General features: G+C 39.5%; 1 protein-coding gene across 1 annotated transcript in view; it reads right to left on the bottom strand.

Moving 5' to 3' along the window:
• Positions 1 to 17,737, bottom strand: part of UBE2E3 (ubiquitin conjugating enzyme E2 E3) — a 54,045-nt gene extending 36,308 nt beyond the window's left edge. The window contains exons 1-2 of the mRNA XM_005415895.2: positions 17,513 to 17,737; positions 15,313 to 15,363 (exon numbers count right to left, since the gene is read on the bottom strand). Coding sequence (XP_005415952.1) covers positions 15,313 to 15,363; positions 17,513 to 17,706 — 245 coding nt within the window. The 5' untranslated portion in view covers positions 17,707 to 17,737. The remainder of the gene's footprint in view (positions 1 to 15,312; positions 15,364 to 17,512) is intronic.
• Between the last annotated feature and the right edge of the window lie 210 nt (positions 17,738 to 17,947).

The following is a 17,947-nucleotide window of genomic DNA, read 5'->3' as shown; positions in this document are numbered from 1 at the left end:
TTTTGTACAGTAGCAGTTCTATTTCCAGAAGTCACAGTGACTTGATTTGACTTCAACATCCAGAAAAGGCCCAATTGATATAATTCAGTTTTAAAATAAAAATACACAGTTACACATGAAGAGTAAGTAACTCCTCAAAATCATACTTTTGCTATAAGGAAAAATGACTGCTTTGTTTAAGACATGAAGACCCTTAACATTGATAGCAAAGTCCAGGAGCTTTTCTAGTGTTTCACTGGATGTTTTACTAAATAACCTAAGGACACAGCACACAAACAAAGGCAGCAAATGAAGACATGGTTTTAAGTTAACACCCAACAGCTATATAAAGCTTCCTATAAATGTACTCCATCAAATTAACATGCTGACATCAATTGCATTTCCTTCTTGAGTAAAGGACTTGAAAGCCTATACACGGTCAGCCCCCAGCCCATTCACTCACTAACCTCCCACAAACTGTAGGTTCTTCAAGATCTAAAATTATGCTCATATAAAAGAAGGCTAAATTTAGGCTCTGTTACAGGAAAATCCCTATGAAGAGTTTACTTCCAGATCTTAGTCTAAACTTGACCACATTAGAGGTATATTCAAATAAAGAAATTGCATATGTAGCTTCCCCAATCAAAAAGTGCAGTGCATCAAGAGAGCTTACAAAAAGTAAGAACCCACTTGTAGGTCCATTCACACCAGTGATATCTAGAAGACAACTGCACAGCTCTCCATAGCATCAATACCAGTGAATCACAACTGACCTGAGGGATACTGGCAAAGCCTTTGTAAATGATCCCCTATACTAAGCATCAAAGAAACAGAGGAAAAACTTTGAGACGTTAAAACAGGGTCTCTTCAATGTAAATTCATTTCTTTTTTCAAATAAAAGTATCAAAGCACTTTAAACCATTCAGATTTCCTCAGAAACAAACTCCCTAGCTACTTCAAATAACCAGCACAGACTTCCAAAGCCAACAATCAGAGCAAACTAGTATTTCCATACTGGGCCAAAATAAAGAATCAGAATCAATACTTGACTTTATACTAAACCAGTACAACTACAATAATTACATAATCTACTTTTACACAATTATCTTTAATGGCTGTAATAGTAACTTCATTAAGTGTGAGTAAAGGAAATGGAAAGGCTTAAAGACGAGGTCAGAACATGCACTTTTGGCTGCTTCCTCAGGAGATGCGTCAAATATGTTATTCGTGTCTAAGGAAGAGCAGACTCTTGAGGGTAGCTGCAGTGCCCAAAAGAAAAATGAAATCATGACACGCATTTTTCTGACCCACAAATTAGAAGGAGTATAAGGGGACAATTACAAGAATAAATTAGTTGACCCTCATCTGAAAATTTCATACTATTGCATCCATAAATGGCATATTCTAATAGTGAAATATATTAAAGAAGTAGTCTTAAATTTTTTTTGTCCCCAATACTGCAGCAGGCATACCCACAGGCTCTGTCAAGTGATGTTTCGTAGCAGCTGAAACAAGGCCAATTCACATTCCCTTCAGAAAAGCATTTAAACACACACAGTTTCCTGGAAAAGGTGAGACAGGTGGGCTTCCTCTGACTCAGGGCCACAAAGCAGAAAGGTGGTAATTAAAAATGTAGACACAAAAGAAGAATGAAGAGAAATAAGTCCCAGTTATTTAACATACTTGCCCCTTGCCCAAATATCCTATGAAATCTCAGTAAAAAAAGGGGGTTTTCACAGATCTTGTATCCAGCCTGATTGCAAACAGACAGTTATGGAAAGAGTTTCATGGAATTAAATTGCAATCAAAAATTAAATTTTCTTATAGGTTAGGAGAAAAGAGGATGGAAATCTGATTTAGGACAAGAAACAAACATACTTAAGTAGCTTTGCAGTATGAGAACTTTCAAGGATGGACAAAACTGTCAGGCAGACAAGACTGAGTAACTCAGAAGAAGAGGAATACTACATATATGCTGTTTATTTACACCTACCAGGGAATCAGAGAGTGTTTCTTGTTATGACTATGTTAACTCAAATCAACCTTTGGCCCCTAGCAATGAGCTGTAATTGCAAAAGAAAATTTGGAAATACAAGGAATTACAGGAAAACTTTTTAATCTTCTGCTACAGAGACTCATAGCTGTAAAAAGGTGTGTCCCAGTATAATGCAAAGCACTAATCCTCCCCATAAAGCAGAATACCCTGGAGTAGATAATAACATTCTCTGTGAAGTAAATCCTCTATTTATTTATACTTTGGCACAGTTTCCAAGTGTTTACATTTATTCAGTAAGCCAAAAAATTACTCAGACTTTTTCTTTATATTTAACATATAGAAGAATGGCAAAGCTCTGAGCACCTGGACCATAATTAAATCTATAATTCATACAGCAGCATGAAGACTAATACCTAAATTAACTCTACTTGCCAGAAGAATTAATGCTATCAGGAGCAACTTACTGCAGATTGCAAAAATGAGAATAGAAAGGTTTTATAGTAAAGCTTCTGTCTTTCAAACTTCCCTCAGGAAAACCTTTTTCCCCAAATTTCTATTCCAGTGGTGATCCAGACTCCAGCATTAAACTTTAGAGGCTAGGAAAAAACTCAGGGAAACTACTGACAGACTGAGAGGCGCAGTGCCTGTTAGCACGGGCACTGGAGCCACGCTACGAGCAGAGCACGGCTGCACCACCAGCACACTGAGCCCAGCACTGCTCCTCGGCAGGGGAAAGAGGTGCCCTGGCTCAGTCTGCTCCTGGGGCAGAGCTGGGGTGCCCCAGGAACATGCTCACTCCTAACAGAGGTTTCAGCCTCTTGGGAACACATGCAGCTGGTGCAATTTCATACTGCAGTTTATCCACCCACCTAAGACAGAACAGCACAATGGGTGTTCCTGTGTCCCCCGCTCTGCATCCAAACTGGATAAAAGCCAGGCTCTGGCTTGCACCTAGCTAAGAGACTGTAGTTACACACTCCAGCAGTGCCAGGATGACTCATGGTGCTTTGCACTCTGCCAGATGACTTTGAAGGGAACAGAGAGTTGCATATGGAAAGCACAAGCAGATGCAGCACAGCATCTCTCAGACACTCGTCAAGCATTCATTGCTTATGGCATCTATTGCAAAACTAACCAGAACTGACCCCTCAGTCTGTGATCAGCAACCAACTGCAGAAAAAGGCCAACAGAATTACTTTCAGAAATAACATTCAGTGCACTGCATGAACTGGTCACTTGAACAATTTAGAGTTGCCTTGTTTTTTTTTCAGGCTTCAAAAGCCAATGGCTCTTTCAAAGTTAACAAACATGGAACTCTTCTGGGCATAAATGCATTTGGACTAAGACCTTGGGCAATACAGTCTCTCATAACTACCTGTTCTTCACACACTTTCAAGAAGCAGAAAACCCAAATGATATTTCTATTGGTGTATTTTTTTCAAACAGCACTCTTATCTTTCCACCTCCTGGAACCAGCTGCTATCACACTGGTGGGCACGTGTCATCTTTACTGGAAAGCTGCCCAGCTTGGATGGATGATTTTAGCAGGGAGGTATCCAGCTTATCTCAGGTGTGGGGAGAGGTGTGCTCACAGTCATTCCTGTCTCCTTACTTGCATGTTTGAAAACAAAAAGAGTACAAGCACAGCTGAGTCTGACAATCCAGATAAGAGATTTTATTTATATTTATTTTTCCAAGGTCAGAATCTTGGAGTTAAGAAAAATTAAGCACATCAACTTGCATTTGTCAGAAAAAAAACCCAGAGTTATCAAAATCTCTCTTACAGTCCTGCCTGAATGAAAAGTAGGCAGCAGCCATCTACAGCAAAAATATCAAGCACAGCCTGCAGAGAAATTCAGAGGCAATGCAAACAGTATAAACAGCATCCAGAAGGATTAAAAGTCATTACTCAGAGTAGTACAGCTCACATCAGTCTCTATTTTCTCCATCTCTGACCCCACCTTCTCTAATTTCTAGTAAGGCACACTGGTCACTGAACAGGAATTTTGCCAGAATGCCCTTTACATCTGGGAGAACCACATGCTGCTCAGCCTACAACAGCTGTTTTAGTATCGAGAGCTGCTACTGTTAGCTTGCTTTGTAACTGATAAGAAATTACTTTGCTTCTTCTATTCCTAAAACAAAAAACCCCAAGCAGGTCTAACAGAAAACAAAGACTTTAAATAATGCTAATCTGCAGTATTACCATGAAAAATAAACCAAACAAAACACTTGAAAGTAAAATGCTTTCACTGCATTTGTTTTCAGAGAACCTTGAAAGTAACCGACTTCTCCACATATGGATCTATTTAAGGCTTGCTACTCTGTATTATCAAACAAATCACTACTTGTTTTGATGATGTCCCTTTCACTTCAGAAACTTGTTTCTTTCTTGAAAAAAACAAGTTGTGGTGTGTTTGCTCTGGTATAACTAAGTACACCACCTGGAATTCTGGTTTACAAAAGAAAAAGGAAGAAGCAAATCACACTCAAAAGACACAGCAGCCAGGTTACTACTGCAACTCTTGATACTACTCCAGCTATCCAAGACTCTGTGAAAGAAGGGGAAGGTGGAGCTAGGCACTACCTGGCTGTATAAAACTTGTATGGGTATCATACAAAATTTCTACTCCAGACAAGAAACACTTTTTCAGCCATGGACTGTGCTTCAAATAGTTTACCAAGTGAAGATCACCCTCTCTATGTTTTTAATCATGCTTGTAGAATTTTAGGTTCTACAGTATTTCTACCTTTTGCATAAGAACATAATATCATATGAGCAATGGTTAATGTGCAGTAGGCTGTGCTGCGTAACTGAGATCACTTAGATTTGCTTCCATGTGAATATAGATTTAGGGTATTCAATGCAAGTTGATTTTAGTCTCTTAAGACCTCTCCTTGCATTAGCTTTATAAAAATCAAGCCAAAACTCATTATTTTCCTTCTAAATTCAAAGCTCTGAACAGAAAACCAGGTATTTGCATAAGGATGTTGGTTCTTTTGGCCCTCAGGGTGTCTGTAAAGGGAGATGTTGCTAAATCTGTAATGTCCAACTACAGCTTTTGCCACTGCTATTAATGAAGTAGATACAGATATGGCCTAGGTATCTATGAACAACTAGCACTGATGCACAGTGCCAACACAGAGCTCTGTGTCAGCTAACCATCCCTGAGCCACTCACTTGTCCCTCAGATCCTCCAGCATGGATGAAGCCTTTGATGTTGGGATACCAGGGAGAAGGACAAACAGCAGCTAAAGTATTAGCAAACCCCAGGCAGTGGGGACACAGCAGACAGGTCCTTAGTCAGAAAAGGTTTATTTGGGGAGGAACCTGCCCAGTCTGCCACAATAGCAGCCTTCACAGCAAGAACCACCATCAGCTGAACATCCCTCCTATTGCATAGCTAATGATCTATTGAAACACTTTCCACACCCTCTAAAATCCACTCTGCTCAAAGTATTTACAGCATAAATGCTTTACTGAAATTGCAAACAATACCAGCTTTCTGCTGCTAACCTTCCCTTACAGAAAGGAGAGCACCAATGTTTCATTTGTCCAATGTAATCCGATCAGCTGATGCTCTACTGATTCACTCTATCACATTTTGGTGACTTCCATGTCTAGGCTTCAGAGTGAAGTGATAACCTGAGTTCAAACCTAAACCACCTCACTGCAGCTTCAAGCTCAACAAACTGAGCCAGCATTGATTGAGAACCCTTGGCTTTCTGCAGCACCTGTACTGCTAAGTCAGTCACAGGGTGGCCTGAGTGCTGGGCACAGCTACCTTTGCTCAAGCTATGTTAAACAAGCTCCCAAAAGACAGGCTGGCTTTGCACTGAATGAGAGCCTTAATTTTCTTACTGATTTCCAACCCTGCCACTGAAGCTGCATGAAGAGTTTCTGGCAAGGGAGGAACTCACCTCCAAGACAATTCATTGTGAATCCCTGAGGCTGGCCTTTAGCTTTGCCGTCTGTTCTCTGACTTTGCTGGCTACCTTCCCAGCTCCTGCACCCTTCTGCATGCCTCAGAGAGGAACTACTCAAGTTTATAGCAGCATTAACTCATCAGCTGGAAACCTGCCAGGCTGCTTACATTTTCACTACAATTGTCTGAGCTCTGATTCCAGAGGGTGCCTCGAGACAGGATCCATGGGCACAGACAGCACTACACAACTGCTTTCTGATGTGCTTGATCCATTTGGGGTGCTGGGCAAGATGCATTAGTGCTTGCACAGCTACTGCAAACTGCCTCTGCGTAAGGACAAAAATGCCCCTTGATTTTGTTTAGCTCAGTTAGAGATACTCATGGGACTGTGGAACAACCACAGAGTACACAAGCACAGAGCGCCCAAGCACAGCACAAGTATGAAGCATCAAAATCCAAGATCTACTGCAGATCTACTGTGCTATTTGCTTCTCACAAAGGTGACACACTTCTGGAGAACTGAGAACATGTGCCTAGTTAATTTCTAGTTAGCAGAAGGTAACAACTTTGTGCCACTAAAGTAAGATAAAAATTAAAACAAAGCCAAAATTGGGGGGGACACAGATAGAGGGGAATAGTAAATCAGCAGAAAAATCACAGGACATTCGCTTTTTTTGACTGACAAGAGCACAAAATCTGTGCACTTCCAATGACTTTTTAAATAATTGTTGCTGTTGCTTGGAATCATAACACCTGTATATCTTCCAGGATGATTATACTACAAAACCCTGACTAAATTACAGGTTTTAAATGAAATGAAAATCTCTTCCCACAAGCTTTCCTTTAGCATTATAATTTAAATCCAGTGTTAATGCTAGTTTGGTCAAACTGGTCTTTAAGAGGTCACTTAGTCTATTTCCTGCTTGAAATAGAAAAAAACTGTATATAAACTGCTCCTGCCAGTCCTTTGTTTCTTAAAAACCTCTGGCAATGCAGACCCACCACCTTCTGCATGCTGTCTTTATGTCCAGGTACTCCTCCTGCATTGATATTAGGTCTTCATTATGGCAATTGAAGTTGCTTGTCATAACTACCAACTCTGGACTAGCAACAGTTGCCTTATTTCCTTTGCAGCAACTTTCTTCTATATCTGAAGATCTTTTCCTTTCTTTCCTTCTTTCTTCAAAGCACATGATCCTCAAAGAGGCTACACCTACAGTGAAGAACTCCTCATCCAGTCTTTTTTCCCCCACAGATTTGTGCAGCTGTTTATACCTACCAAAGCGCTGTACCTTGCGGTTCTCATTATTAAATTACACAATATTTTTAAGGTCATTTCCTACATTTGCCCCCATCACTTAGCATTCTAGTCCTGTCCTCCAAAGTGCTACAACCCTTTGGTCCCCACTGTTAACTCCAAAGGCAGTATTTATATGCTCTAGGGCAGTATCCTCATCAATAAGGAAAACATCAATTACTAGGGACCGTCAGATGGTCCTCTACAGATTCTTCCAACATGAAAGTGACTCACTGCTAACTACAGGTCACTTTGCTGTTTCATCAAAAAAAAAAATCTTACCCCTCCTTTGTCTCTGAAAGTGATGCTTACAATGGTAGCTTAATCATTGTCAACTGAATTTGTATCTGAGTTCCTAAAAGGTCCGGCCAGTCTGTTTTACTGTAAGTGCTATAAAATTAACAACTGCTCCAGCCACAGTTCTGAACTAGGTAACAGTATAGTGCACTCTCTGCAGAGGGAAAATTAATCCAAATTAATGCAAGCAGGCTAGGACTCATTTATCACCAGCAGTTACTGGCTCAAAGTAAGGCATCAATGTAAAGGAACAGCACAGATCCTGGATAGCTTAATGGTACACATGCCCCTGTCTGAGACAGCAGCTGGATATTCCTGCTCCTGCCTACCCAGCCCTGAACTCAGAAAACATGCTCAAAGTATTTTTAATGATCTGTGTATTACCTTCTCAAAATGTTCCACATCTATGCAAACCCGAGTTACACCAGCTCCAGGAAACCTCCCCACATCAGTTTTATAAGAATTAGGTAATTTTACATAAAGGGTTTGATGCTGTTTAGCTGATTCTCTTGCATTTGCACTTTGTTAAATTGAATTTGAAGTAGGTCTCCCAAGTCTATAATAGTAAAGAAACTGATACACAGAGACAAGTCAGTGTGAGGGGGAAGCATTCAGTGCTAGGGCCTTGCCACACATACTATTGATCACAAACTAAGTATGACAGGCTGGCAGGGGTGAGCAATGCACAGCTTGAGTGTAAAAAGAAAGAACTATACATATACATGGCATATTTTAGTCAGTTTTATCACAGAGCCTGAAGGGCCTTTGTACAAATCCAAAAAGCCCAAAATGCAGATTTGTCCTTAACTCTAAGACACATTACTTGGCATTTTCACAAATTTTTGCACTAATACCGAAAGAATTGTTTAAAAAACTGGTCAGGCTTTTTTACTGTTTCCAGATAAGACAAAATGAGCATCAGTTCTTTAACACCAGTAGCTGAATGAAAGTGTTTGAACCATTTCTGCAAATTTAAAGCAGGTAGAAAAACATAAATGTTATTTTCTTTTCATTTTGACAGTAGTGCTATTAAAAACTAGCAAAGTATCTATATAATCTTCGGACTAACACGCAGGTTTCAGAGCAGGTAGGACAGTACTGTGGACACTGCTCACACAAGTGTCAAACCTGTAAATCTGCAGGCATGAAAACTTACATGAGTAGACATGCTGATTTGTGTTGCATAACCCTCTCTTAATTATGCCACTAATACTTGCATGAGAAATTCACTGTGTGGGGGCTGATAAAAAACCTTGGTTTATAGCTTGCAGGAGGTCAATACTAGCAGAGGGGAAAAAAATCCCCATAACTTGAGGCATTTTGAGTTAGTAGATCTGTCATCTAGTCTCAACTGAAGAGAAAGTAATTTAAATATTCTCACAATTCAAAACGTTCAGGAGATACACAATATTTCACTAGTGCAGTTTTAAAATGAAAGTATATTAAATAACAGTGCAGTCTGGCTCTACTTAACACTTAAATATTTTACTGAAATGCCTTTCTAAATTTGCATCATCCCTCTTACTTAAGCACTTTCACTCACTACTAGCAAATAAGGTAAAAGCCACTTTGTAACATAAAGGTTGCTTCTCCAACTGGACAGTAATACAAAAACACCAGACTTCTGATTGCTGTGCTAAATTACACCACTCTTTCCTACTCTGACCTGGACTATAGTCTTCTGGTTAGAAAAAAGGAAGGAAGAAGAAGAAGGGAAGAAAATGCTTAGGGGAAATAATTCTAGATAAATCAGATATGGTCAATCGTAACAAGTAGAATTTCACTATTCGAGAGTTACTTCAAATATGTTTGGAGAGGAGCCATGAACCCTCCTCACTGTATTTTCTTAACTGTAAACTTCTGTATAGGGAAGGAAGTGTTAGAAATAATCTTGTGGGTTGTATTCTCGAAACCATTCTGCAAACTTCAGCTGTAGAATGCATTTACTGCACTCAGTGGTGACGGTGCTGGGCAGGGAGAGACAATAAAAAGCATAATGTGTTACAAGATACATTATCAAGTAGAGTTTGGGTGATTTTTTAAAATTTTGTCCATTCAGCTTCAACACAAGCTTTTGGGGACATACTCTTAAACATAACTATCTTTTACACACCTTAATCAACTGCTCTTCTATAGGGAACCATTTAGTGCTCACAACTGGGTATTCACTGCAGAGGTGGAAACCAGAAAAATTGACTTTTTTTTTTTTAACTGGAATTCAGTATTTAGTATTATGAAGACATTTGCCCAACAAGAAATCAACAGAATAAACTTACACTGATCTGGAAAGTCAACAGCTTGAGTGGAAGAAAAAAATGTACATGTGAAGAGGGGCACACACTTGTGCTACTGTATAAAGGCCTGCTATTTGACTGCATGCAATATATTCTTTCTCCTCCTGATTTCATAAAAGCAACAGAATGCCTGGTTTTGACAAAGGGGAGATGGAAACTTACTATATTTGAGAGACAAAGGAATGGATTGGCTTATTCATATCCTGGTGTGTGTGGCAAAAAGCTTTGTGTGAACAATGCCTACTCTGAGAGGAGAGAGGAAAAATCCAGCAGAGTTCATTTGAATCACCTATTTAAACCATTTAAGCAAAGTTGGATGATTTTTTTTTCCTTTTTTTCCCCCCTCCCTGGGGAGCATTACAGAGTAATCACATGAATCTGCTTCACTTTCTGACTGAAGCAGTCACCTCCATGGCAGAACTGGAGCAAACCACAGCTGTGCAGTAACATCTTCAACAGGCACAACTGTTTGCAGAGTAAACATTTGCCTATAACCTTACTGCAGACAGAGTATGTTAACAAAAGGAATGCTTCTACAAGCTTAGCTGCAGCACCTTCCTCACAAACAGAAGGCTGCATTAGCTCAAATCCAGCGCTACCTCTGCACGTGGACGAGCCTGCATCACCAGCACAATTTTTCATTGCTCCTCATTGTTTCAGACAGCTCAACTGAAAGAGCTTAAATTGCTGGTCTGAGGAATACCTTCACAATATTGCCTTAAAAACACACTGCAGTGCTCCACACTGATGGAATAACAAGCACAGTCCAACAGTTACAAACATCTGGATTCATGGGTCCATAACCAAAGCAGTAATAGCGTTCGCCTGCCAGGGTTTTGCAGGCATTCTTCTTTGTGTCAAACTCCAGACCCTGGTGTTGGCAACACTCTGCAGGGTGGAATTAGCCCAAGATGTGGCAGTAATGAAAGGGACAAATGCAGTTCTTAGGAAGCAGAAAAATCCTGTATTAAAACAAACCCCTTACACATCTTCCTTCCATTTGTTCTTAGTCCACATACTTTGGAGTGTTATTTTAATATACATAATTTCAAAACTAACTACTCATAAACCATCAACCTATTTGCAAGTCTAGGAGAGGCTACAAACAGCAAAATCATCAACTGCCACCTTCTGTAGTACTGCTCAAGAAATCACATTAGTATGTATTAGCATACAAGGCCTGAAAATAAATAGGAATCAATATTGTAATCCCTATTAAGGAAAATCATTCCAACAGACCTATAAGGTCAGGCACTCACTGGCTAGAGGATGAGACAGAGCAGGGAGCTTTTGGGGTGATCCAAGCAGCCCTCCCTTAGCACTAAGTCCTATTTCCCAGCAGCTACAAAGAAAACAAGTTGTTTCTCTGACCAGTGCTCCAAGGCATGTGTTTTGCTGGGCCTTTCCACTTTACTTTTTTCTTTTTAACCATCTGCTTTCAAATATCTGATTTTCACTTTAGTAAAGAGAAGAGATTAAAGCCAATTTACAGCACAGGATATAAAAAACTTACATTCTCCCACTTGCCTGGGAAAGATGCACTATTTCAACTCACCACTTTTTAAACCACATGAATTAAGCTCTGAGTGGATACACTGAATTTGGTGTTTGCATTCATTTCCTGCAAAGTTTACGCTAAAGTGGATTTGTTGAAAATGGGCTGTAAACTATAAACTAAGCTGACATGAGTGTTATTAAATAGAACTTCAAAAACTTTTCCACAGAGAAGAACAATATTTAATTTAGGAATGGAAATGAGGAAGAGCAAGCAAAGAAAACTAGGAATACACATTTTTGTTATTGTAGATCAGCAGGGCAGCCAGGAACAGCTAAAGGAAGCTGCTATAAATCACAGCACCCCTGGGAACAGCCCCACTTGTGCTAGCCCTAAAATCCAGGAAATACAATGAGAGCTGGAGACAGCAGCACCCTGCTCCACCTGAGCTGCAGGTCTCAACAGCAGCCTCAGACAAAACCTTAACTACAGAGCAGTGACCTCTGATCCAAACAGTTTTATGCTATGAGCTGGAAATAGTTATTCCAGATATGTCAAACTTATTTAAGAGCATCTCTGCAGCCCAGATTTACCATGCACAATGTGCAAAACTTTTGCAGCATTTACCTGAGAGTCTGTAACAGTGGGGTTTGGCACACTTCCACACCTTGAAGTGTGTATAAGTGCTTGGCCATGGTTTGAAACTGAGCTGCCTAGGAGCAATAGGGCCAAGATCTTTTTAGCTTTGCTTTATGCTATTAAAAGCACAAAAGAAATTAAATACAGCACACTGCATCAAGTAGCACAGCTTTGAGTTAAGATGGCAAAAGCAAGAAAAATAGGAACCAGATTCCTGTCCTCAGTTCACACCTATGTGTCCTAGTGCTATGGTGTATGTTGGACAGTAATGTTTCAGGCTTTTCTGTTGAACAGGAGAAAACATAAGTGGAAAGCAGTACCTATTTTTTCTCCAACATCTTTAGTGGCCTAAGACTGAACTTCTATTGCTTTTGATGCTTTATGTTTCTTGAAAATCACACCAAAATCACAGGAATTTAGTACTACTGTATGTTAAGGAGTAAAGCTATCAGCATGAAAATATTAAGTTTTACAGTTCGTACCCCCGAGATGCAGCTCGTATTCACTGCTCACAAACATGACAGCATGATACATGGCAACATGATTTTTTCAACAGTTCATTGTCCAATTAACAGAATCAGAAATCAATCTGTTGAGACAGGCAAGCAAAAAACTACTGTTTAGTCAGTTTTACTGTGTCTGTCATTCTGCTATTCCAGTGCCTAAAATAGAAGTCAGTGTGCAGCCCAGACCTGCTCAGCATACCCAGGAACAGGGCTTTCTTGGGGCTGTGACATTTTTATAAAGCAGATGTCACAGTAATAGATGTGACTGCAGGAAAAACAACTGCTGAGGAAATCTACATCTCTTTTGCATGAGAATCACAGCGCAGCCAGTCGGTGTCATCTTAAAGTAGATAAATCAGCCTCGGGTCACTCCCATGGGGTGACTCTGGGCAGTTGCATTGCCAGGTGAGAAGTGGCAGCAGATATCAATGTTTAACATGATATGAGAGAGCTCAACATATTTTTACTTTAGTATTTGTACTGTATCCTGTTAAAGTAACATTTAAAATTTTATATATACCATTACTGCATTTTAAAAATTGCTAATTTTTCATTACTTATGTAACGAGTAAGCAGGACTATCAGCATCCAAGAGCATTAGTTGCCAGTTGTATTCTTGTGAAGTTTGCAATATGTGGACTGCAAATGGTAAGACTGTGCTCTAGAACTGGAAGAGAAACAACTGTGCATGAAAAAGTGGTTTTGGGAGAACTTAGACACCAGGTTTTTATTTTTAAAGCACATGTAAATATGCGCAAATTATACAGGCTTTTAAATGTTTTGGGGTTTTTTTTTTACAAATTCTTTTTCTTTCACAAGAAATGCAATAAGTAGCATTCTGCTGCTTGGTGCATGATGAGCAGTGCAGAGGTCTCATCAGCCTGCTGTGTCGTCTGTAGCCTAATCTGTGCTACTATACCCTATAAGAAAGTAAAAGTGCCACTGTTTCTGCACATAACACACAGCTGCATTTACTTCTTGGTACCAGAAAGCCACCTTCTAACAAGTCAGTTTCAATGGGACAGTAAATATTTAGGGCACTGAAACTCTGTTCAAATTGTTTATCATGAAAACCCAGGTCTCCTGTTACAGAAGCTTGTTTCTCTTTAGACCTTTTTTTTATTTTGCAAAAGGTAAAAATGCAGTCATCATAAAGTTTTTACTGAGTAAATCCACTAAATTCCTCTTAAAAATACCTATGGGAACAGAAGCATTGACTTCCTCAATAGCAAAAAAGCCCCATTTTTTTCCTACTCTCTGTAGGAAAGAAACTTGAATAATTTTAGACACATTGGGGGGTTTTCATAATTCTCAACATCATTCCTGGGCATCTGGCTGTACCAGCTCATAAGCAAAATGCTCTGCAATACTCTCTTGTGCTAATATGAGAGGAACACAGTCTGCCAGGGAGCCAAGTATCAGATAGTGCTGCCGAGTGTGAAAGCTTCTCTTTCTAAAAGCTGTAACTTGCTGTACCCGAAACTGCTACAATTATCTTTTTGGCAACTGTAAGCAAAGCGTCAGAGTTCTATTTCATTTTATACTTTCTCTTCTGCCATGCCCCTTTGATGGTCCAAATATAAAGTGCAGGACCAACACAGAACTAGATCCCAGTAATTTATTTAAAGTTATCTAAAGCAGTTATTTAAAACCAAACCAAACCCATCTCCCCACAAAAAAAAAAAAAACCAACAAAAAAACCAAAACAAAAAAACCCCAACAAACAAACAAACAAAACCCCACCCAACAAAACAAAAACAAAACCCCAACAAAAACACAAACCCCAAACCCTAAACAAACAGAGCCACTGACCCTACATGCAAATACATCAGACATTAGACTGCCACAGGCAATCTACAGCACAGTCCTCAGGACAAGATGCCTTCACCACAAATTCAATAAAACACTGCTCTGGTTTAGCCCCTGCACTCATGGATTAGTGAGACAGAGGAACGGCTCATATTTTATCAAATTCACAAAACACCCACCAACTATTCAAAAGCCAAACAATTCCAACACAGAAACAGAAAGCATTTCCAGCAAATTTTAAAAATATGCACATGGCTCACTGTTACACGAGTTATTAAGATACCTTCCAGTCAGAAATCTTACAGAGATGCCTCAAATGAAAGCAACATTATTTAAAGTTAGCTTTACTGCAAATCTGAACACTGGATGCTCACAGCTAATGAGAATTTTTATGTATCCTTTAAACAAAAGTAAAACATGCAAAAGATTTAAAGAAATTGGCTAATTGTGCTACTATCTAACTTCCCGACAGATCAAGTGCTTCAATTCCAAACCATCACTTTAAATCACTCAGCCTTCCATGCTTAAAATTTCATTTTCTAAAACCAAACAGAAGTGCCTCCCAAGTTGGGAACTTCCTTAGAAATATTCTTTATCAAGAGACTACAACTTTGACCAACAGACACATAAATTTAGAGGCAATAGTTCAGTTTACCTGTTAAACAACATACTAAGAGAAAGCATATAAAAATCACATACAGTTCTATACTTCAGAATGAAAAGATCACTCTAGAAACTCAGCACTGAAAAACCCAGTTCAAACTACATGCAGACATTAAGTTGAAATCTTCAGCATATTTGGACATTCATATAATTAATGTTTCACAAGGCAGTGACCAGCTATGAACAACAAACTGAACAGATTTCCCTGTGTACATCAATCACTAATGACTACACTTCCAACATGCAAACAAAATATCAGACTTCAGTTTCAAATGCCTTGTGTGCTTGTTCAGTCCTCTGTATGCAATTTCTGTCTAACAGTCACCCGTCATAAATGCAAAGTTTGCCTTTTGTTAACCTGAGCACATTAATTTCCTACCACCAACCACAATTTAAGAAGCCATTACATACCTGCAGTTAGGAGGAGGATCAAGGGTTATTTCAGCTAGCTCCTTCTGGATTCTGTTGGTGAAATGAGAACAGACACAAAGCATTTGAGATAGTCTATAGAATAAATCAGGGAATTACACTGCCCTCTACCACCATGCAGTTAAATGCAAGATTGGCTTTGCCTTCAGTAATGCTAACATGGCTGCTTCCTCTTTGTTCTCAGAGGCATAACCCAAATCCCACAGCTGAGAAACTTTGCAGCTTTTTTCCTGCTCCACGCTGCATGTAAACAGAACGCTTACAGCTGAGCTGGGTAGAAATTTCCCACAACTATTCAGGAAAGTAACTCTTTTTCACATCCGAGCACTTTTTACCAGGGAGATTTTCTTTTCAAGCTAATATGCAAATGAGGCAGGGGTGGGGGGGAGCCTGCACAAGCAGATTTGACAATGACTTTAAACCAGAGCTACAGGACCTGTGACTGAGGCTCAAATGAACCGTGCTGGCAGCAGACACACTCTTTTCACAATATTTTACCTATTACTTTGCAGTGTGTTTAAAAAGTGGATTTGCAGATCTGCCAGGCTGTCTCTGTTACTGGAATAATCTCTCTGGAACAACTTTGCTTCTCTCCATACCTTCTGCTGCCTTTCCTCCTGCAACCTTATACAGTAGCTGTATTTATGTGATAAAAATTGATACAATAACTTGAAATAATATGTGCATAACTTTATTACAAACATTCACATGGAGTTAAGATCTGAAAAATGAGTACTGAAAACTTCCTGTCAATTTAAGTTTATTCAGGTACATAAGAAGTGCAATTTCAAAATACACATGGTTAACTCCTCTTAAAAGATCAAGATTTCTCTTCACTAAAGGACTCCTAAGAGCAATACTGTGAATTTCATGCAAATAGCAGGTGTTAAAAGATTAGCTAACAGAAACTGCTCTGGATGTCCTTGCATTAATACCAATAAGTTCAGTCACCCTACCGAACTATCTGAGATGCTTGGAATTAGACTTGAAACAATTAAATGAAATGAAGACAATATGGGAAAACAGTGTCAAAAACCTGTATCCTAGGCTTGTCAAATAAAGACAAGTAACAACAAATTAGAAGTGCTACATAGTAGTTGCAAAACTTTTTCCTCTTTAGCCAGTCCTATTTCAAAGGGTTTCTTTAACAAGCTCAAAAGTCATCAAAGCCATGCAGCCATTCTCTGCAACAATTTTAACATATTTCAAAAAGAATTTACTAAGTTTGAGTCCAATACAAAATTACTAAAGTGTTTGTAAAAGAACTACAACAGTCATGCTGAATAAGCAAAATTTGAAGCTACTACAGCTATTTTACAACTTTTCTTGCTACAGGATACTTGTAAATGTTTTCAAAGAAAAGCAACTCCAGGGAAAGGACTGGAAAGTTATGTTTCATCTCCAAAGACAGCTGGAATTAAAGAATTTAAAGTTTGAGTATTTCACACAGTTGATCTTTGAGAAAATTACCAGAGTATACATCTTGAGAGCCAGACTGCCAATAAACTTACATGCAAATGAAAGTGCAACCAATATAACTAAACAAGGTTTCTGAAGATTCTCATACTTAAAGGTAGAGGCTACCTGTAGAACATCACAGTTTAAATCCACAGATCCTAAGGGAGAAAATTCACGTAAGTTTCTCCCAGGAGAATGCCAGAATGAACCCATTCCTTCAAGGTGCGTAAGGCTCTCCTGTGCATCATCATGAAAAGCTCTCATAAGACCCAGAGAAGCCACTGGGGTTTTATGACTTCTTTAATTAGACAGCATTGCCTGTCATCAGTCTACCAACCATAATAAAATACTCCAGGAGGACTCCACCCTATACCAATCAGGCATGGAAACCTAACTCAGAAAAAAAGCGCCAAAGCCCTCTCGCACATTTTTGCGAATACAAAACATATCCAGGTGCCCCCCTCCCAGTCAGCCTGTAAGTTACCAAGTTCTGCACCAACTCTTCAAAAGACATAGGACCATTCTGTGTAACTGTTACTCCAACAAGATTTGGATTAATTAAAACATTGCTTAGCAGGCTCCTGTCAACTACCCAAGTTGATTGTCCACTCCCTTCCACACAGCTTTACAAGAAGACTGCCTCTGCCCTGACAAGCGCAGCGCAAGTACTGTGACTCCAAATACTGTGCAAAAATACTGCAGGATGTTTCACTCCCTCCTTTACCTTTTTGCACTAGTAGATAGCTTAGCAGTAGTTTTGCTGGATAGTTTGGTGTTCTTCTTCTGCTGGGTGGCAGAGGGTTTTCGTTCTTCTTGCTCTTCAGGTTCAGGTGCAGGTGGATCCCTCTGATCGGCATCTGAACTACCACTGCTGGTACTTGGACTTTCATCGTCTGACCTCTGTCTATCACTGGACATCGTGGGGAACTTTTTGGGGACAGAAAAGAGGCAGAGTTAATACACAAGGAAGGACTCTCTCTTGTCATTCCCCAAGCTCCACTGACCTCTGCCTACCACTGGACATCATGCAGAACTTTTTTGGGGAAGGCGAGAGGGAGAGTTCATACAACAGGCAGGACTCTCTCTTGGCATTCCCCAAGTTCCAGAAAACTTTGTATAGGTGACAAGTCAGTTTCAGTGAGAAATTTATCAAAATATA

This window comes from Geospiza fortis, unplaced genomic scaffold, assembly GCF_000277835.1.
Source record: "Geospiza fortis unplaced genomic scaffold, GeoFor_1.0 scaffold112, whole genome shotgun sequence".
In the NCBI taxonomy this organism is placed as follows: Eukaryota; Metazoa; Chordata; class Aves; order Passeriformes; family Thraupidae; genus Geospiza; species Geospiza fortis.
The sequence above is the reverse complement of the archived record's forward strand: the minus strand, read 5'-3'. Positions and strand labels throughout refer to the sequence as shown.